Source organism: Varanus komodoensis, unplaced genomic scaffold (genome assembly GCF_004798865.1).
Source record: "Varanus komodoensis strain SLA01 unplaced genomic scaffold, ASM479886v1 scaffold11, whole genome shotgun sequence".
Classification (NCBI taxonomy): Eukaryota; Metazoa; Chordata; class Lepidosauria; order Squamata; family Varanidae; genus Varanus; species Varanus komodoensis.
In genome coordinates this window covers 2,663,563-2,681,775 of record NW_025335317.1, presented here as the reverse complement: position 1 = coordinate 2,681,775, position 18,213 = coordinate 2,663,563, and the positions used below count along the sequence as shown (strand labels likewise).

General features: G+C 52.6%; 1 protein-coding gene across 1 annotated transcript; it reads left to right on the top strand.

Moving 5' to 3' along the window:
- The first annotated feature begins 228 nt into the window (after window positions 1-228).
- On the top strand, window positions 229-16,924 carry COMTD1 (catechol-O-methyltransferase domain containing 1). The gene is made up of 7 exons (XM_044420259.1): window positions 229-360; window positions 2,258-2,391; window positions 3,096-3,201; window positions 6,175-6,293; window positions 12,716-12,770; window positions 13,785-13,918; window positions 16,674-16,924. The coding sequence occupies exons 1-7, from the start codon at window positions 279-281 to the stop codon at window positions 16,824-16,826; spliced, it is 783 nt and encodes a 260-aa protein (XP_044276194.1). The 5' UTR covers window positions 229-278; the 3' UTR covers window positions 16,827-16,924.
- Window positions 16,925-18,213: the final 1,289 nt, after the last annotated feature.

Genomic DNA, 18,213 nt, shown 5'->3' with positions numbered 1-18,213 from the left:
CCCGGGCGGCTGGCGCGCTGCGCGGAGTCCCGACCGGCAGGGGTCGCCCTCGCCCCACCGGCAGCGCCGCCGCGGGCCCGGAGGAACTGCGCGCGACGCCCGGGCGGCTGGAAGGTCCGCGGCGCGCCGCGCTGCAAGCCGAGCCGAGCCGAGCCGAGCGCCGCCGCTTCCTGGGCGGGGCGGGCCGCTCCTCCCCGCCGCCCTCCCCTCCCTCCCTCCCTCCCTCGCTGCCCGTCCGCCCGCCCGCCCGCCTGCCTCCCTCCGCCTCCCCGCGCAGGATGCCTCTCTTCGGGGTCTCCAGAGAAGCCGCGCTGGGCGCAGTGGCGCTGGGCGCGGCGGCCGCCGTCGGCTTCCTGGCAGGTGAGGCTCGCCCGCTGCTGGGGCGAGAGGGGCGCCCGCCGGCGCGGCGCGGCGCGGCGCTTCCACTCCGGGCTGCGCGCCCGGCGGGGAGCAACGCCAGGAGGGGCGGGCGCGGCCGTCGCAGCGCGGAGAGCGGGCGCCTGCGCTTTGGAGAGGCGCCCCTGCCTCTTCCAGGCGGCCCGCGGGGGCGCTGGCGCTGGGCCCCTGCGCCGGGACGCTGCCTGGCCGAGGCCGAGCGCTGCGGGGAGAAGAGGCCCCGGACGCCCCGCCGGCGGGGGCTGCCCTGGGCGCGCCGCCCCCGGAGCCAGACGGAGGCGCCTCCCTCGGCTGGGAGCAGCCCGCGCTTCGGGAGCGCGGGCGCTTCCTCCCGCCGTACCTGCGCTCAGGCGCGGGCCGGGAGCCACCCGCCGCGGGGCAAGCGCCGGAGGGGTGGGCTGCCCGCTGGGGAAGGGATCGGGCGGCCGGGCGACCCGCACGAGCGCTGCGGCGCCTTCCCTCCGGGCAGAACCCGCGGGAGACCGGAGGAAGGAGGCCCGGCGCGAGGCTGCTGCGCTGCTGAGCAGGTTTTGCTCCTCACTCTTTTGCCACCTGAAACCTTAAGGAGGGAATTCTGCCCATTCCACCTGGGCAACCGCGAGCTGCTTGGCCAAAGGTCCCTCGAAGGGCTGCCCGGCGCTTCTGAATGCGCGTGTGTGCGCCAGAGTGCGCAGAGTACTAACTTTGAAGAAACTTCATTCCATCAGTGCTAATTTGCCGAAGTGCCAATGGGTGGGAAAGCCCCGGCCTCTCCAAAGGATCCCGTGCTCAGACTGGGGACCCTCCTCTTTGCCGTTCAACCCTCATCTTATGAGAACTGCTGCCTGTCAAAACTTGGGAGTCCCATTAAAATGAGGGCTTCGAGTGGGAATTGGGGGGACTTCTCATGAGTCATACCTCTGAGAACATCCCAGTCCAAATCTCAAGATCACCCTCACAATTCCCAGTTTAAAGAGACTCCGAGTTTTGACAGGCAGCTATTGAATTCAGCTCCCCTTTAAAAAGAAGGTTTCACTTTCCTACTTCCCCGAGACCCTGCAGGGGTCAGGAGCAGATCCGAAAGGGCTCCCCCTAGAGGCTAAATGGGACAAGCACAAGACCTAGCTGAGAAGGCCAAGTTATCCAAGTTCTTTCTGGGCGAAACTCAGGGCATAGAGCAATTTATGACCTCCTTTCAGCAAGATCCTCATCTTTTCTCTTCCTGCCCTGCTCCTCTTTGGGGTTCGTGCCAGCCGTGCAAGCAGAAGTGCGATTGCACCATGGCGTGTGCAGTTCGGCAGCAAGAGCTGAAGAGGTTTTCTCCAGGGCTGAGCAGAGCCCGGGGCAGGGCCCCCGAGTTTCCCAATAGTGCTGAAGCACTGCCCGGGGTTTCCAGCTTAGCCAGTCCCAGCAAGAGTGCCGGAGCCCTGGAGGATTGCATTTGCTCAATGTTGGAAAAGTGAGGAGCTGCCCACCGATGGATTGATTGTAAGAAAGATCTTGGACTGTGCAGAAATGGATAGACTGACTTTATCGTTGAAGGAGAAAGAGGATACTGATTTCTATCGAACTTGGGACTCTTTCTATAATTGGCTGGAGAAACGGGACCTGGCGTAAATTTAGAGATGTTTTTCAAACTATGATAAATTGATTTGAAATTTGACTTTAGAATGTTAAAAAATATGTAGTAGGAGGCTGACCCAGTAAATCCAATGTTTGCCATGTTTTGATGTTTTTTAGTGTTAGTTTAAAATGTTAATAAAATATATTTAAAAAAAAAAAGAGTGCCGGAGCCCTGGAGCACCATGTTGCCACTCAGACTGCGTTCAGCTGGAGATGCTGCTATTTTGCCTCATGGCCTTCCTGATTTCTCTTTTGCAAGGCAGAAGATTGTGTTCCCAGCCAGCTTTTGGCACTCCCAAAAGTTCAAGAGGTCCTGGGAAAAACTCTCCATTGCAGCAGTATGTCCTGGATCACTCCTTACGAGAGCACCCGGCTCTGAAGAAGCTGAGACTGGTCAGTACCCTTGTCACTGGGGCTTCCTTGGACTCTTATGTGTGTCTGCTTAGAACCCTCTTTGGCAGTTCGGATGCCTCAAAAAATAAATTTCATCTGCTCCGTCTAAGGGGAGCGTGTGGCTCCCATACCTGAGAGAAGAACCGGTATCCCAGAATGCCATCAACTCTGTTTCCTCACCCTCCTGCTTGCCCCATCACTGTGGCTTAACCTGTTTTACAGCCAAGAGGCAGCTTGGCTCTGGCTTGACTAACGATTTTGAACTCCCGTGAAATTCATTATTTAAATCATTTATTGCCCCCTTTTTACCCAAGGCTATGGAGCAATGAAGCCATAAAATTCCATAAATATCAAGCAATAAAAACAAATTGCAGGGGGTGGAATCCTGCCTGAAAACAAACTACAGTAAAAAGGGGGCATTCCAAAAAGTAATGCCAAGCCAACCTTTTGAGACGCGTAGCTTGTTCAAAGGAGGCCAAGGCCCGCTGGCTGAGGGGGCCGGAAGGCATCCAGCTCCTTGCTTTCTGTGGTCGGGCACCAAGGGCGGCCGAGGCTCAATCAAAGCCTTCGTTGGACCGTCGACCAGCCTGAACCTGGCTCCGGAGCAGGCCGTGTGGTTGCAGAATCACCAGCACCGTGGAGAGACTTCAGGGGCTGCCTATCTGGGTGCGGGCGGCTGAGTGCAACTTGGCTTTCTCTTCCAGATCACGTCAGGCCATCCTGCTAGCAGGATGATGGTGAGCATTGATGAAGCTCAGCTTATGGCACACCTGGCGAGGCTCATCCGGGCAAAGAAAGTAATAGAAGTCGGTAAGTGAGACTGGGGGCGTTCTGACGTCATGCCGTGCCTTCATGGGCTGGTCGCTCACTGGGCAATGCAGAGAGAGGGGTGGGCTTGCTGCGGCTTGCTCTGCTACTCGGCCCTCCCACTGCCTCTGGCGCGCATCCAGCCCCAGACCCCTCACTGGCCCCTGCATCCTCCCCTTTTCTGTGATCGGTCCCCTGGCATTGCCGGCTTCCAAGCGAAAATGTGTCGCCTTGCACCACTCATTGGGTCGGCCACCCAGAGAACCCTCGAGTTCTGGGGCAGCATAGGAATAGAATGAAATAAATAAAAATCCATAAGTTTGCCCAGTGCAATTAATCTTACAAGCCCTTATGAAGGCGGTAACCTGTTCAGCAGCTCTTTTCTCCAGGGAGTCTCGCTGTTCTGCAGAATTGCTTCTGTTCGGCTTGGCCAAGCATCCTCCTTCCTCTGCCATGCCGATGTTGCTAGCCCACAAGCACATTTTTAATGGACAGGCTGCTTCACGTTGTCATACAGTAAGCAGCCCCTCTCCCAAAGGAAGAGCAGCTGCTGCCGGCGTGCCTCCTCTCCTGCCCCTGCTGGGGCTTCTGCGGCCATGTCCTGGTGTCGTCCGATGTCGCTTCTTGGCATGGGTTGTGGAGCAATGAGTGGGACGAGGAAACATACACAAATGGCATGCCAAACCAGGAGCACGAAAGGGGAACCCGCAAACACGCCCATGGAGCTGCCAGCTGAAATGGGACGAGGGTAGCTGGCGGCAGCATGGGTGAGACCCTGCATGCCTCTGGCTGGCCAGTTCTCCATCCTTTCCCAGCAAGCCAGGATAACATCTCTTGGGTTCAGACACAACAAGGCCCATGGGTATCAGCAGCTCCCAAACAAGCCATGCTTTCCCAGGATGGCTCGTTCATGTAAAATCAGCCATCCTGGGTTCACACAACACAGCAAGTCACCCATGGTCAGTTGTCGTGTCGTGTCAGCCAAGTCTCTGTGCAAATATGCTTTAGGGAATATTTGCGTCCTCGGACCATAATCGGCTGCAGAATCTGTGGGTTGGGTGCCCTCTGTTTGCTAATCATGTGGGAAGGCTTCTCCATCCCATCTGGAATTGGTATCCAAGGCCACCTCCCATCACTTTCCCGCCCCTGCTTCTTTGTACAAGTGTTTGGCAGCATTTTAACCATCTTTACCCTTTCCTCCTTTACATGCTGCAGGTTGGATTCAGAATCCACCTTCTGGATCCACTGGCAGGAAGGTGCCTTCCCCATTTAGGGGGATTCTCTCCCCCTGCACCCTTTTCACCGGGGTTCCTCTGCACAGGATTTGGGGTGGGGGAGGGGCTCCTAGGGGCTGTGGTTGCTTGGGGTGAGGTGGGGAGAATCCTCTTCCTCCAGTTGCATAAATCTGGACCTAACCCTGAAAATTAATATAGAAAAACAAATACTGCAAAATATTTAAATAATGTCTAAGTTAATAAGTTACCTCTGTGACTCACCTTTGAACTCTCACTTCCAAAGTCTAAGTCTGCTTCTTTCTGTCACTTCTGGACAATCACACAAGGCTGAGCTGGCTGGGGACAGGGCGCTGAGCATCTGGGACTAAGCAGGTTGTGACCTCTGGCCAACCGCTTCTGAGACACTTATTTTCAAAGAGGAGCCCCTGAATCCCGTGGCAGCCACTGCTGAAGCATCTTTGGCTGGTTTCCCGGGGTAGCTGAGTGCCTGCAATGGGTGCATGGCTGCAAGTAGATCTCTCAGCACAAATCAAAGGGTAAATACTGTACATTGGTGAGCACCAAAGAATTGCACAGAAGGGCATAATCTGGGAGGGACTGTACCGTGCTAAGCTAATATGGAAAGGGCACGGTGGGGCTAAGTGAGAAGGAAGCAAAACTGAGGCAAAACTGTGTTTGTGAAAACATGACTTGCACGGCAGCTGCAGCTCAGGTCTCTAGGCGTGTGCCGGCAGCCAGCTTGAGACACTGGCGTGGCCCCTGGGGAGAACGGCCCCAGGCTGCCAGCCACCAGAACTTGCCCACCGTCTCACTCTGTCGTCCAAATGCATGATTTATGTCCTGCAGAGATGCCAGCAATAATACTCAAAGGGGAGAGAAAACGCCCTGTCCAAACTTCAAATTAAGATCCCTCTGGGTTTGCAGTTCCTACACGCCAAATTTTTCTTCTGGTTTTAATTTAGCAAACAAACAGGTGACGAAAAGTCCTCTAGAATGGAGCTGCCTCTGGGTTGCTGTTGGCACGCTCTTGAAAGGCACCCCAGATTCCTATTAACATTATCCCTCCCACATGAATGCCTTATTTGCATAATAATGGCTGGGTTCTGGATGGTTCAGGGGAATCAGTTTTAGGAGTCTGGAAGAGAAATCCAGCTGTGGTGGGTGCCCCTCCAGGATGGTGTCCGCAGTCTTTCTGCCACTGCCTCTGGATCTGCATTACTGACAAAGCAAGGCAAGGAAGGAGGTTGCCTGATCAAAAAATGAGGCCTGGCTTGTTCTTCCGAAATCCGTGCTGGTTTCTAGTAATTATGCTGTAGGCTTCAAGGCGCTTGCAGACTCACTTCTTTATTACCTGCTCCATTATTTTCCCAGGGATGGATGTCAGGCTGGCTGGTCTGCAGTCCCCAGAATCTTCCTTTTTGCCCTTTGGGAAGAGAGGGGCAGCATTAGCCCTCCTCCGGTCCTCCGGCACTCCTGCTGCCCTCCGTGATTTCTCAAAGGCAATAGACAGGCACTCTAAGCATTTTTTTCTGCCAGTTCCTGTAGGATGCAGCTCATCAGGCCCTGGAGATTTGAACTCATTCACTGAAATTAGGTGTTCCTTGACCAGAGAGCACAATGCTAACGGGCGGCATTCAAACGAATCTAAGAAATAAGGATGAGTTCCAAATTGCTACAGATCTCTTTGTTGCTGAAGTCAGACCCAAACTGAACTGTCTCTTGTGATTTTGGTCTTTCACAGGTGTTTTTACTGGGTACAACACGTTGAACATGGCTCTCATCATACCAGAGGGAGGCAAAGTCGTCGCCTGTGATATAAATGAAGACTCTGCCAATATGGGAAAGCCGGTGTGGAAAGAGGTAACCCAGCGCTCCTGGGAACTGCACTGGATCTCACATATGATCTGTTCTTTGCATTTCCTGGCAACTTGGCCGGTTTGGGTCTTAGCTTCAAAATAGTTGCAGGGGAGCAGAAGCCAGTTTTGAAAGGTGGAGCTGCTTAAGCTGTTGCCCCTCTGGACAACAGTGAGAGAAACCCCCACTCAAAACGCTACTGGGGGAATCAAGTTCCAGTCCCCAGAATTGAGCCATGGGAGCAACTGCTCCTGATGCCACCAGTGGCATCCAAGTTTCCAATATCCTGGAGCGCCTTTCCCCTCCAGCGTCTCTGACCGCACTTTGATCAACCACAAGAGCTGGGCTCTTGCACTCTGTTGGGCCACACGCGTGGCTTTCGGCAGCTGCGACGTGTGTTTTCGCAGGCCTCAAGGCAATGCTTCCGCGGCACGCCAGTTGTACTGGACGGCTCCCTGCCAGCAGTAAGCGCTTTGAGTCCCAGTCCAGCGGCCTCCCAACATTGCCCAACAGGCATTCGGAGGGTCGGCATCCCAGCTCTGGCCCTGGAAAAGCGCTCTGAGGTTGGAGCTAGGCGTCCAGCCTCTGAGAGCCCTCCCTCACTGTTGCAGCCGGTGTGGTTCGTTGAGTGCTGGCCGGACTTCGCTGGAGCACTTCGGAGCTGGGGCGGGGCAGGGCATACCGGGGAGCAAGGGGCACGGCACTGCCTTCCTCTGAAGAATCCCAGCGGCACCTCAGCCTGTCCTCGCAAGGAGGACAAAAACCTCTAGAAGTCTTCTGCCCCCCCACTGGATGCTGCTGGTCGGCCAAGTCGGGAGGGTCCCCAGCAGCCAGATTGGATGGCGTTCGTAAAGTCCCGTTGACTTTAATGGAAGAGAAAGCAGTAGGTGTTTTAATCCTTCTGCTGAACCCCACAGAGGTCTGGCCTGCTTGATTTTTGCAGGATCATGCTCGTTTTCCAAGCATTTGGAGCACAACATGTGAGAAGGGCCTTCTCTGCAGTGGCACCGCAATTGTGGAATGCGCTCCCCAGAGAGGTTCGCCTGGCGCCGTAACTTTATTCTTTTTGGTACCAGGCCAAAACCTTTTTATTTTCCCAATGTTTTAAGAAATGACTGTTTTAATTGGGGTTTTATTATTAGCTAAACATTAGGATGCTGTGTTTTATTTTTTTATTTTTTATTTTACATTTTGTATTGTTAAACCATCCCGAGGCTTCAGTAAAGGGATGGTCTTCAAAATGTTTAAATAAATTAAATTACGTTGTGGACAGCAGCAGTTGAGGTGGCTGGATGGGGTCACTGGAGAGGTGGGTGTGGGGCTGGGTGTACTCAGGGATGGTGGAGGACAGGAGAGCCTGAAGGAATGTTGTCCATGGGGTTGCAATGGGTCGGACACGACTTTGTGACTGAACAACAACAACGTTGTATCTTGTACAGTGTATTCCCCCCTCCCCTCCTGTCCTCAGAACAGCTGCTGCAATGGTGGGGCAGGTTTTGGTGCCACAGGGGTTGCCGTGGCCAGGCCTTGGGACACGCAGCGCCACTTCTCCGCTCTGTTTCTGTGACTTGGTCACAGCCCTCGGGTGTCGTACTGCCCCGTTCTGTTGAGTTATGAGGTGAGGTGTGAGGGGCAGTCGCTGAAAGGTGTTGTCCGACAGACGGAGAACAGTAGGAAACCAGGGTTGGTGAGGCCACCAGGGAATGACGAGAATTCCCCGAGCCTCGTCGAGGGTGATCTTGGCGAGAGTCCTCGTGATGAGCGGTATCGGGGGGAACGCGTAAAAGAACGTGTTCGTCTGTCAAGCCGGGACCGATACCCGCTCAGGAACAGTTGGCTTTGCGGACCACGTTCGTGCGGGTGGCAAATAGGTCTATGTCTGGAGGGCCCCAAGCCTGAAAAAGGTGATCCCACTCCCATTTGTGGGTCATCGGCATCTGTCTGCTGAGGGCGTCTGCCTCCTCATTGTCGGTACCGGCTGGGTAAGTGGCGAGGAGGGTGATTTCCCTCGGGATGCCCCAGTCCCACAGTCTCATCATTAGATGGGCTGGGGAGGCAGACTTCGTTCCGCCCTGTTTGTTGATAACAGTCACAATGTTGCTGGAGGCCACCGGAGTGACTTGGCCCTGAAGAGTATTCTTGAATGACCGAAGGGCTTTGAAGACTGCCAGGCGCTCCAGGTAGTTGATGTGTCTGGCAGCCTCATGGTCGTTCCAGGTGCCCTGAGGGTGAAGGCTGGCACATAGAGTTCCCCAGCCCGTGAGGGAGGCATCGCTGAACAGAGTCAGTGCTGCGTGAGGTGGGCGGAACAGGATCCCCACAGACAGATTGCTTTGTATAGTCCACCATGACAGGGTCTGGAGAACGGAGACTGGGAGACGAAGAGGCCAGTGCGGTGAATCTCGTTGTGGTTGGAACAGGCTGTTGAACCAGAGTTGGAGGGGCCTCATCCGTAGTCTGGCATATGGGACCACGGGGACCGTGGAAGCCATGTGTCCAAGGAGCTTTTGTATACACAGTGCTGGAACAGTTCTGTCCATGTGGAGTCAACAGATGGATGCACAAAGCTTCTCTTGTCATCCTTGAGGAAGGAAGGCTCTCGCAGTCGTGGAATCGAGACGGGCTCCGATAAAATCGATGACCTGTGAAGGAACAAGGCACAATTTTTTGTAATCAATACATAGTTCCAAATCATCTAAGAGGGTGCATGTAGTCCGGACTGACGATCGAAGGCCTTCTCTAGATGAGGAGACGATCAACCAGTCGTCAAGGTAAGGGCATACTTGAATTCCCTGAAGCCGAAGGCGTGCACTCACCGGGGCCATGCATTTGGTGAAGACCCATGGAGCAGTAGCCAGTCCGAGTGGTAAAATGTATTCAAACAGGTTGGAACCGTAAACCAAAGAAGTCACCTGTGAGATGGGTAGATGCTAACATGGAAATAAGCATCCTTTAAATCCAAGGAAGCAAACCAATCCTCTCTCCTGAGCAACGGAAGGATGTTTTGCAGCGTGGTCATCCAGAACTTCTTAGTTTTGCTAAACCTGCTGATGCCACGTAAGTCCAATATCAGGCGAAGACCATTGTTCCATTTTGGGACCGTAAAATATCTCGAGTAGAAACTGTGTAACCTCTCGGAGCATGAGAGTTGTCGAATCGCTCCCTTACAAAGAACTTCTTGAACCTCGTCTTTGAGAACCGATGACAGAGATGTATATTGGATCGGTCCCAATTGGGGTACGGTATCAAACTCGATTCTATATCCGTGCTCCATGATGGATAGAACCCACTGATCAGATGTGATGGACTCCCAAATGGGGAGTCGACTTTGCAGTCGATCTGCAAAAGAAAGAGGGAAGGGGAGGTTCAGGAGAGGAGAAAAGGTTCACTCAGCCCATCAGCACTGGCGCTTATCAGAATCCGGGCAGCAACGGCTCTGCTGATAGCACTGCGCTGGTTGTTTTCGGTGCTGCTGGCGAGGCTGAAACTGCTGCCGGCCAGAGAACTGCAGGTAGGTTGATATCAGTAGGAGGGACGGTACCAAGACCATTGATGTCTGGATTGGCTGGGGACTTCCATACGCTGAGCTGTCACGTGGGATTCGTGGATAGTCTTGAGCTTGTGGTCCGTCCTGGCACTGAACAGCCCTGAGCCATCAACGGGCATGTTCTCTGTGCGGCGCTTGGTCTCACCCAGAAAATTGCAGTTCCAGAGCCAGGCATGGCGACAAAGGGCTACAGCACCCAAGAGGGCCCTCGAGTCGCAATCGACATGATGTCTCGCCGTAGAGAGCTGTTGAATCGCCACCTGCATCGCCTCCTTGGTGAAGACACGAGCCAGGTCCCTCTGTTGCTCTGGGAGCGACGCTGTCATATTCTCCAGTTTTTGCATAAGGGAATACTGGCAGCGAGCCAGCATCGCCTCGTAATTGGAGATCCGGAGCCCGAGACCTGAGGCGGCGTCAATATGGTGGGCCATCGTGTCGATCTTCCGCCCTTCCTCATCACAAGGAGCAGTGTGTTCTCTTGACTCGCGACCCTGGGACGACGCCATGGTGATCGAGTTCGGCCTTGGGTGACGCAGGAGGAATGGGATGCCCTGTTCACAAAATCGATACATGGATTCGTAACGTCGTGAAGTCGGCTGCGGCTGGCTGGGGAAGTTCCACGGTTCCATCATCGCCTGACGGAGCGTCATGATGAGTGGCAGAATGAAGGTGGCGGATTTTTCTCTCTTCACGATGTTATAGAACTTATCGGTACTGGGATCGAAGCGGTGCTGGGCTTCGAACTCTAGTGACCTAGCCAATCTTTCCATCGGTTCTCCAGTCGTTGAATGCGACTCCTCGGGTGAGCTGGGACCCTGTGTGGTGATCACCGCATCCGGTGAGGTGGACGCTACATCTGATTCCGAATCATCATGGAGTGGAGGACTGGAGAAGGAGCTGGCCGGCGAGGAAGGGCGCCTGGTCTGAACTGCCGCAGACTTCAGTGGAGCATCCCTCGGGATCGGAGACAGTGTACGCTGGTGCACCGATGTATAATACCCGTATGGTGCATCGCCGTCCCATGGTTCATGATGGGGAGATCCATGCGGCACTTGCACTCATTCTCCGGAGGGAGAGATGGTAACAGGCTGCTGGTACCACACCTGCTGAGGTGGGGCCCTCAGGGAAGCCTCAGGTGACGGCTGCAGGGTACGTGAGCATGCCATCAAAGGAGCCATCTGTGGAGCGTCCCGGATCTCTCTGTCGGAAATTGATCCCACAGCGGCGAGGATTGCGCTTGCTCAATACTGGAAGAGTGAGGAACTACCCACTGAGGAACTGATTTTAAAAAAGATTCTGGACTGTGCAGAAATGGACAGTTTGACTCTATTACTGAAGGAGAAAGAAGATACTGACTTCTACCAAACTTGGGACCTTTTTTATGATTGGCTGGAGAAACGGGACTTGGCTTAGATGTAAAGATGTCTTTAAATTTTTATAAATCAATTTGAATATGATTATAGAATGTTAAAAAGATATGTTATAGGGGGCTGACCCAGTACATCTGATGTATTTGATGATTGATGTTTTTTAGTTTTTAGTTTAAAATCTTAATAAAAATCTTTATTATAAAAAAAAGGAAATTGGTCCCAGTATGGCTGCCTCCTGATGTTCTGGCAAGACCAAAATGGAAGGAGCGACCCATCATGGGGACTCTGGCAGGGTCACCTGCATTGCCAGTTGGAGAACTGGTCTGGTTGGTGCCAGTACTGAAGCAGCCATCGGGACCGATGGGGCAGACAATCCTGAATCACGGTGACAGGGCTGATCGGCCTTGTTGGTCTCGTGAGACATCTTGTCCGCCTTGTCCTTCTTATGGCCCAAGGACTGGTCGGATCCACTGTGCTTCCTCTTCTCCTTTTGTTTGTGATGAGACTTAGAGAAGGTTTGCCCTCCAGCAGAGTAGCACAATCAGCTGATGGGTGGGGCGGAGGGGCAGCCAAAGAGGAGGGCTGCGCAGCGGATTGGGCCACCAGTTGATCAGATGTGACCGAGGCCTGGGCCCAGAGAAGCTTGTGCAGGCAGTTCACGCCTGCTTGGTGACGGCCTGGTAATGGCCGCACTTACCGGTCCTGTGACCTTCTCTGAGGCAAAGAAGGTACAGGTCGTGCGGATCAGTGCGGGACATCTTGGTCCTGCACTGAGAACACTTGCAAAAAGCCACACACTGAGCCATCGAGATTGAAAAAGAGAAGATAGCGAAGATGAGAAATGTAAGAAGAGAATACACTTTTGGGGTGGAGGAGGGTAAAAAGAGGGGATGTGAAGAAAACTTCTGATGGGGAGGGATGAATAACTTGGAAATCTTAACAAGAAAGCTAAGAGAACAGAGAGCAATGGTTCAAAGGGGATCAAGATACACAATATAGCTACGAACTGAGAGACAAAAGGCTCGAGGCACAGCGACCGGCGGTTGCAAGAAGACTGGGAAAATGGCAGGCACTCTGCCTTCTTATACTGCAGTGGGGCGGGGCATGGCGTTCCCGCAAAAAACCATTAAGCTTTCAAATCTTCCCAGCTACAGGCACTGCGCAGGTGCAGCACCCATATGTGTGATGCACAGAGGCCACGATGAAGAACACGGAGTTGGTTCCACAGTGGCCGCATATCTGGTGTCAGAGCTTTCCGTGGGCTCACAACTTTTGCAGATGGTGGTTCAGGGCTCCAGAAACTACAAGCTGTCTTTTTGGTATCTTTGTGGTACTCAGGGTCAAGGCTGTGAAGTCCTCTTAAACTTAACCAACTAATATCTGGATGCTAGAAATGATGGAGGGATTCAAAATGCAAAGGCAATGTTTTGCCAAGCCTCTCACCTCCAAAAAAAAAAGCCATTTCACCTTTAAGGTGCTTTCAGGAGGATTAATGGTTTCTTTCATTTCAGGCAGGAGTGGAGCATAAAATTGACCTAAGAATTAAACCAGCCCTCCAAACACTAGGTGAGTAAATGTCCAGAAATGTTACAGAAGAGAAATATCACGGCTCACTGGAGCCCCATGGAAGCCAAGCAGAAATGACAGTGAAGCAGCTCCTCCGCTCAGCGGTGAGCTGAAAAGTGGGGAGGGGTGACTGTTCCATCAGACCTTTGTGGAAAGACCCCCATCCTTCTGCTTTCTCTGAACCCTGCATGCGATAAAAACATCCACTGTGCGATATTAGTGAAAGTCACTGAGATAGTTTGCTAAGTGGATTGAAATATTTAGCTACCTTTGAATCTTTGTTAAGCAGAACAATTTCAGGACTTCACTTTGGTTAAAGCGTGACTTCCCTGGGGTGGGACTGAGACCTGGAAAACTCGAGACACCTACTGAAAACTCATCACGGAGTGTGGTGCAACATGCCATCGCTGTGCCATGCATGAACCCCTGCCCCTCGTGCACCCTTGTTTAGATTGCTCGGCATTTCCCAGAGTTTCCAAGACTGGACAGAAGAAATAGAGTCACTGCTTGACTCCTCCAAACGATATTGAGTGGTTACTTACAGCAATCCGCTTGCGTTCTGTTTATTTTGAGTAAGCAGTCTCTGCTTCTCTATCAAACGAAGCAGCTTAAGGTGGATTAATGCGGCAAAGGCGGCCCTGGACGCCTACGGGCGAGTGGAAACTTGCTGGCTTTTTTCCGGGTCTGCTGCCGCATGGACCCTGCATCGAAGCAGCCGGCTGAGAACTGCTGCCGTTCCCCGAGCAATCCACAGCCCTGAGCGGGCAAAGCGTTGCACTGAATCCAGCCAGGCACAGTGGCGGTCTTGCTTCCCGCTCTCCCTACCCTCAGGGGAAGCCTGGGGTGCATCTGATTTTCCCTGCACACACAGGGTTTCCAAACGGGTCTCGTGTCGGAGCGGCATGTGTCGATAACTGGACTGGCTTATTTCCTCCCCAAAAGAGCCCAGCCTGGTTCAACGGGTGCGGGGAACCTTAGCAGCAGGTTTCTAAAGAGAACTGTTTGCATGCCTAGATGAACTGCTGGCAAACGGCGAAGCTGGAACGTATGATTTTGCTTTCATTGATGCTGACAAAGAGAGCTACAACGACTACTATGAGAAGTGTTTACAGCTCATAAGGAAAGGGGGAATAATCGCGCTGGACAACGTGAGTACCACAGAAGTGAACAGAAAGGGTCAGTGGCATTTCCAGGCCAAGCAGGTATTCACCCCCACAAATCAAGGCCTCATGGAAATGCCCTTGGCAGCCACTGCCCTGGGAGCACCCTTGCCCTGAACAAGTTTAATTTTATGCACTGAACGTTTGTGGGACCGAGAGCCAGTGTGGTGCAGTGGGTAAGAGCATGGGACTGGGACTCAGAGGATCTGGGTTCTGGTCCCCGCTCAGCCCTGGAGCCCACTGGGTGACTCTGGGCCAGTCACAGACTCTCAGCCCAACCCACCTCACAGGGTTGTTGTTGTGGGGATAAGATGGAGGAGCAGATGTAAGCTGCCTTGAGCCCTTTGTAGGAAAAAGGCAGGCTGTATCGGAAAAAAATATATCGGAAATATCGGAATGCATTCCGTGCTTTCTCAGCACTGAGTCTCTTGTGCACATCAAGTGGCAGCAATGCCAGTGAAATCCCTTTCAGGCCCAGGTTGTAACTTAACAAAATGGAAAAGACAAAGGGGAACAAATCGTTCTGCAGGGCACTGTATGCCGCTGCATGCAGCATGCCTAACCCTCACCCTCGATCCACAGGGGCTGACGGAAGGCACAAAAGGGGTGGTTATAAGAACATTTTTCCAGTTCATCCATTCCCAGCAGCCCCTGCTGTAGTCCTGTAGAGAAGCTGTGGGAGTAGTTTCCTATTACACAGTTCTGGCACTGGAGCCATTAGGGTGTTAACCTCTAGTTCTATGAAAATGTAAAATTCCCGGAGCTAATTTCTCCTTTTGAAAGGGTGTGTGCTGTGTCCCGCTTCCCGATTGTGGAAATATCACCTCCAGGTAGCAAAAAGGCTCATCGTTGTTCCATTTCTCTCCTAGCCATCTTACAAAGATGTTTACAAGGCCTTTTCTGGAAAACAAGCAGTTTGGTTGCAAGTCTTCATTTTTACAGTGACCCAAAATCTGCCTTAAAAGGAGCAATTCTCTGTCATCTAGATATAAAGGAGTGGAATTATTTTCACCTATTTGGGGTGGGAAATACTGAGCTCCAAATAGCTGCAAAACTCCATTATTTATATCTCAGTTAAAAAGCAGCAGTGCCAAGATACATCCTTGGCAGGCATTTTGTGGTTCTGAGAGAATTGGAAAGTTTCCCATGGACACCAGCCCTAGTTTTAAATGAGGTATTAGTATACAAAGATGCTTCACATGCTAAGAGATGGTTATCTCTTTGCATCTCCTCAAGCTTTTTCCAAAGCCGATCTCATGGTGGGGTATCAAATGCAGAACTAAGATCAATACAGGCTACATACTGAGTCTGAGTGGAGTTTGCAGTCTGCTTTTATGTAAAATAGCATGGAGGGAACCCGTGATCAATTATGCACCTGGAGGCTTAAAAGGCAGCCTGTTCCTACAGCAATACATCAGATGCTACCCGGTCTTCCGAACTAATTAGGAGATGCCAAGGATATACATTCCCAGGCATATCAAGCAAACACAGAGTGGAGTCTTCTCTCCATCCTTTGTATATGGAGATCAGCATTGCCTTCTTCTGTTCAGCTGGACGTAAATAGTTGCACCAGTACTGGTGCCCTCCATTCAGTGAAGGCCTTTAATGCTTCGGATAAAACAAACACAGCACTCTGGTGAGCTGCATTTCATGTAGGTTGGGTCCGGGACGCCAAGCTGCAAAGCCAGTAGAGTTTACCTCACAAGGGAAGGCTCATGCCAAGGTACCCACTCTTGCCCCATAGTAAGAGTGGGATAAACCCCTTCAGATCCACCAGCAGGCCCCGTGAGGTGAGCCCAGCTTCCGTAGTTCTTCCTTTAACGGTCGGTGTGAAATCACAAGGACTTGCTCTCCCTTTGTTGTGCAGGAACTATATTAATTTCCCCTCTGCATTGTGTGCTTGGACCGTCGTGTCCGTGTGCGGTTCAGCAGTGAGACAGGATCCTTGTGCAGCTCTCCCACCCCATGGGAGAAAACCCTTCCTTCCCTTCTGCAGCGTGGCCTTCCTGTTCCAGGGTGCCTCTGAACCGTGGGTCAATGACAAAGCAGTGCCCTGTAGATCCCGGGTCTGTATCCAGAACATCCAACTTTAAAGTGTGGCTTGGAAAAGCTTCCCTTGTGGCAGAGTAAGAATTGTGGTGAGAGGAGACCGAGAGTTAGCTCCAACTCTGAGTGGCTGTCCACCTATTTTCACCCAAAAGTACGGGGATGCTGGGTGCTCCACCCTCAGATCTGGCCTGGAGCCCTGTGCAGCCCATTCCCTGTAACGGCAGTGGTACCCCGGCAGCCCGAAGTGGAGGAAGCACTCGTGACCTGAGCTGCTGGCCAGCCGGGGCTGGCAGAGCCTGAGGCGGTGGGGTCAGAGAGAGGGCTTTGGCCGGGCCAGTGCTGTTCCGTGGGACAAGCTGCTCCCCAGCCCAGCCTGCTTTCACTGCCTCCATCATTGCCTTAACGTGTTAAAGTTTCTCTGGGAGGTTGGAAGAAGAGGCTTTCAGAATGCTCCTTTTTTCCCGATGATGCTTGCAACATCACCAGCACTCCTTTCCCGCTGGCTGAGCCCATGAGTAACGCAGGGCCAGCCGTGCATTAGTCGCATGTGCAGCTGGAGAACGCTCGGAGAGGATGCGCATGCTCAGCCCCAGGGCAGGCGAGGGCAGATTCCAGCTCCAACCGCCAGTCGCACATGCAAATTCTTCTCTCTCTTCCTTCCCGACCATCTCCCCTCCCTCCCTCCCTCCCTCAGGTTCTGCTGTCTGGCAAAGTACTTAACCCGGGGAAAGATGACCGAGTGGTCCAGAGCATGCACCAGCTGAATGAAAAGATCCTGCATGATCCACGCGTGAATATAAGCATGATCCTGATGGGGGATGGGCTGACTCTCGCATTCAAACTATAGTCCACGAGAGACACCAGGAAGGACGTGGGAAGGGCCTCCAGGCCGGGTTGATGTGTTGCCACTTTGACTTCGTAAAATAAACTCCTGCTATAAACACAGTTAAGAGATTTGGTCAAGTGTCCAGATTGCAGCCCTTCTATTACCGTCCTGGCTAATGATCGCAGTGAGGCCAGGAGAACTGCAGTCCTTGGTATAAAATTTAATCTTCACATATAAAATGTTACAGCCCCGAATGTGGGAAGATTCAAATATTCAGGCCTTTCCGATGATTTTATGCAAAATGTTGGACACCTCTCTCTCTCACTTGCCAGGGGCATATGGACTAGCTTGGCCAGTGAAGATGAAGTGGCGGCACTTTGGCAGGGACATTTATGGGCCCAGTGGCTGTTGGGACTGTACCAGGTTGCAGGGAAGGCTCCATCTTGGAAGGGGAAGCATTCTTCCTTTGAGGTTTCTCCTTCATGTCCAGCACCATCTTCTCATTTTTACCCTCTTAGGCCTTAGTCACAGAGGAGCTAGCCAATGGTGCAAGAAAAAGCCCACGCTTCCAAAGGGGCTACAAGCACCTGCATGCAGAAGACTCAGACAGAATCCTGGGAAGCTGCTGCCAACCAGTGCAGACAACACTGGGCTTGGTGCACCAGCGGAGTAGCTCTGAATGGGGCAGCTCCCCGTGTTGCTTTGTCCTTATACTGTGGATTCAACAAGTGCTTATATTTGTAAAGAACAGCTGGGAAATTTAACCAAGCCTGTCCCCTTTCTGATCCCATATTGGCCACTAGAAAAGAACAGCAGCATACAACTAATCTGTAGATTGATGAGCCTTTTGTAAACCAAAACAAAGGAAGCTTAAATACATTAAAATTTGAGAATATATTACACTGGTTCCTATTTAACTCAAGGCCTGGATGCTTCCTGAGGTTCCTATTCTGGGTCGTCTGACTTGCATCATTGATAAATATATCTTGATTAGAAACAAAGAAACAGAGCGAGTCAGAAGGGGCCTCCCAGGCCATCCAGCCGGCTCTGCTCACGACCCCCCCGGCTCCCCCCGGCTCCAGCCGGCTCTGCTCACGACATGCCCGCCATGTGCATATCCAGCCTATCTTTGAACACCCTCACCGATGGGGCCTCAACCACCTCTCGTGGAAGCCCATTCCACACCCTCGGGGTCCTGACCGTCAGGAAATGCTTCCTGGCATCCAAATTGCACCTTGGTTCCCTGAGCTTTGCTCTGTTGGGGCGCATCCTGCCTTCCTCTGCAGGGGAGAACAGGTCTCTACCCACCTCCATGTGACATCCCCTCACATACCTGCATGTCGCCAACATATCAACATATCCTTGCATGGATATTGCAACAGATTCTTGCATGGATGTGAACTGCAGT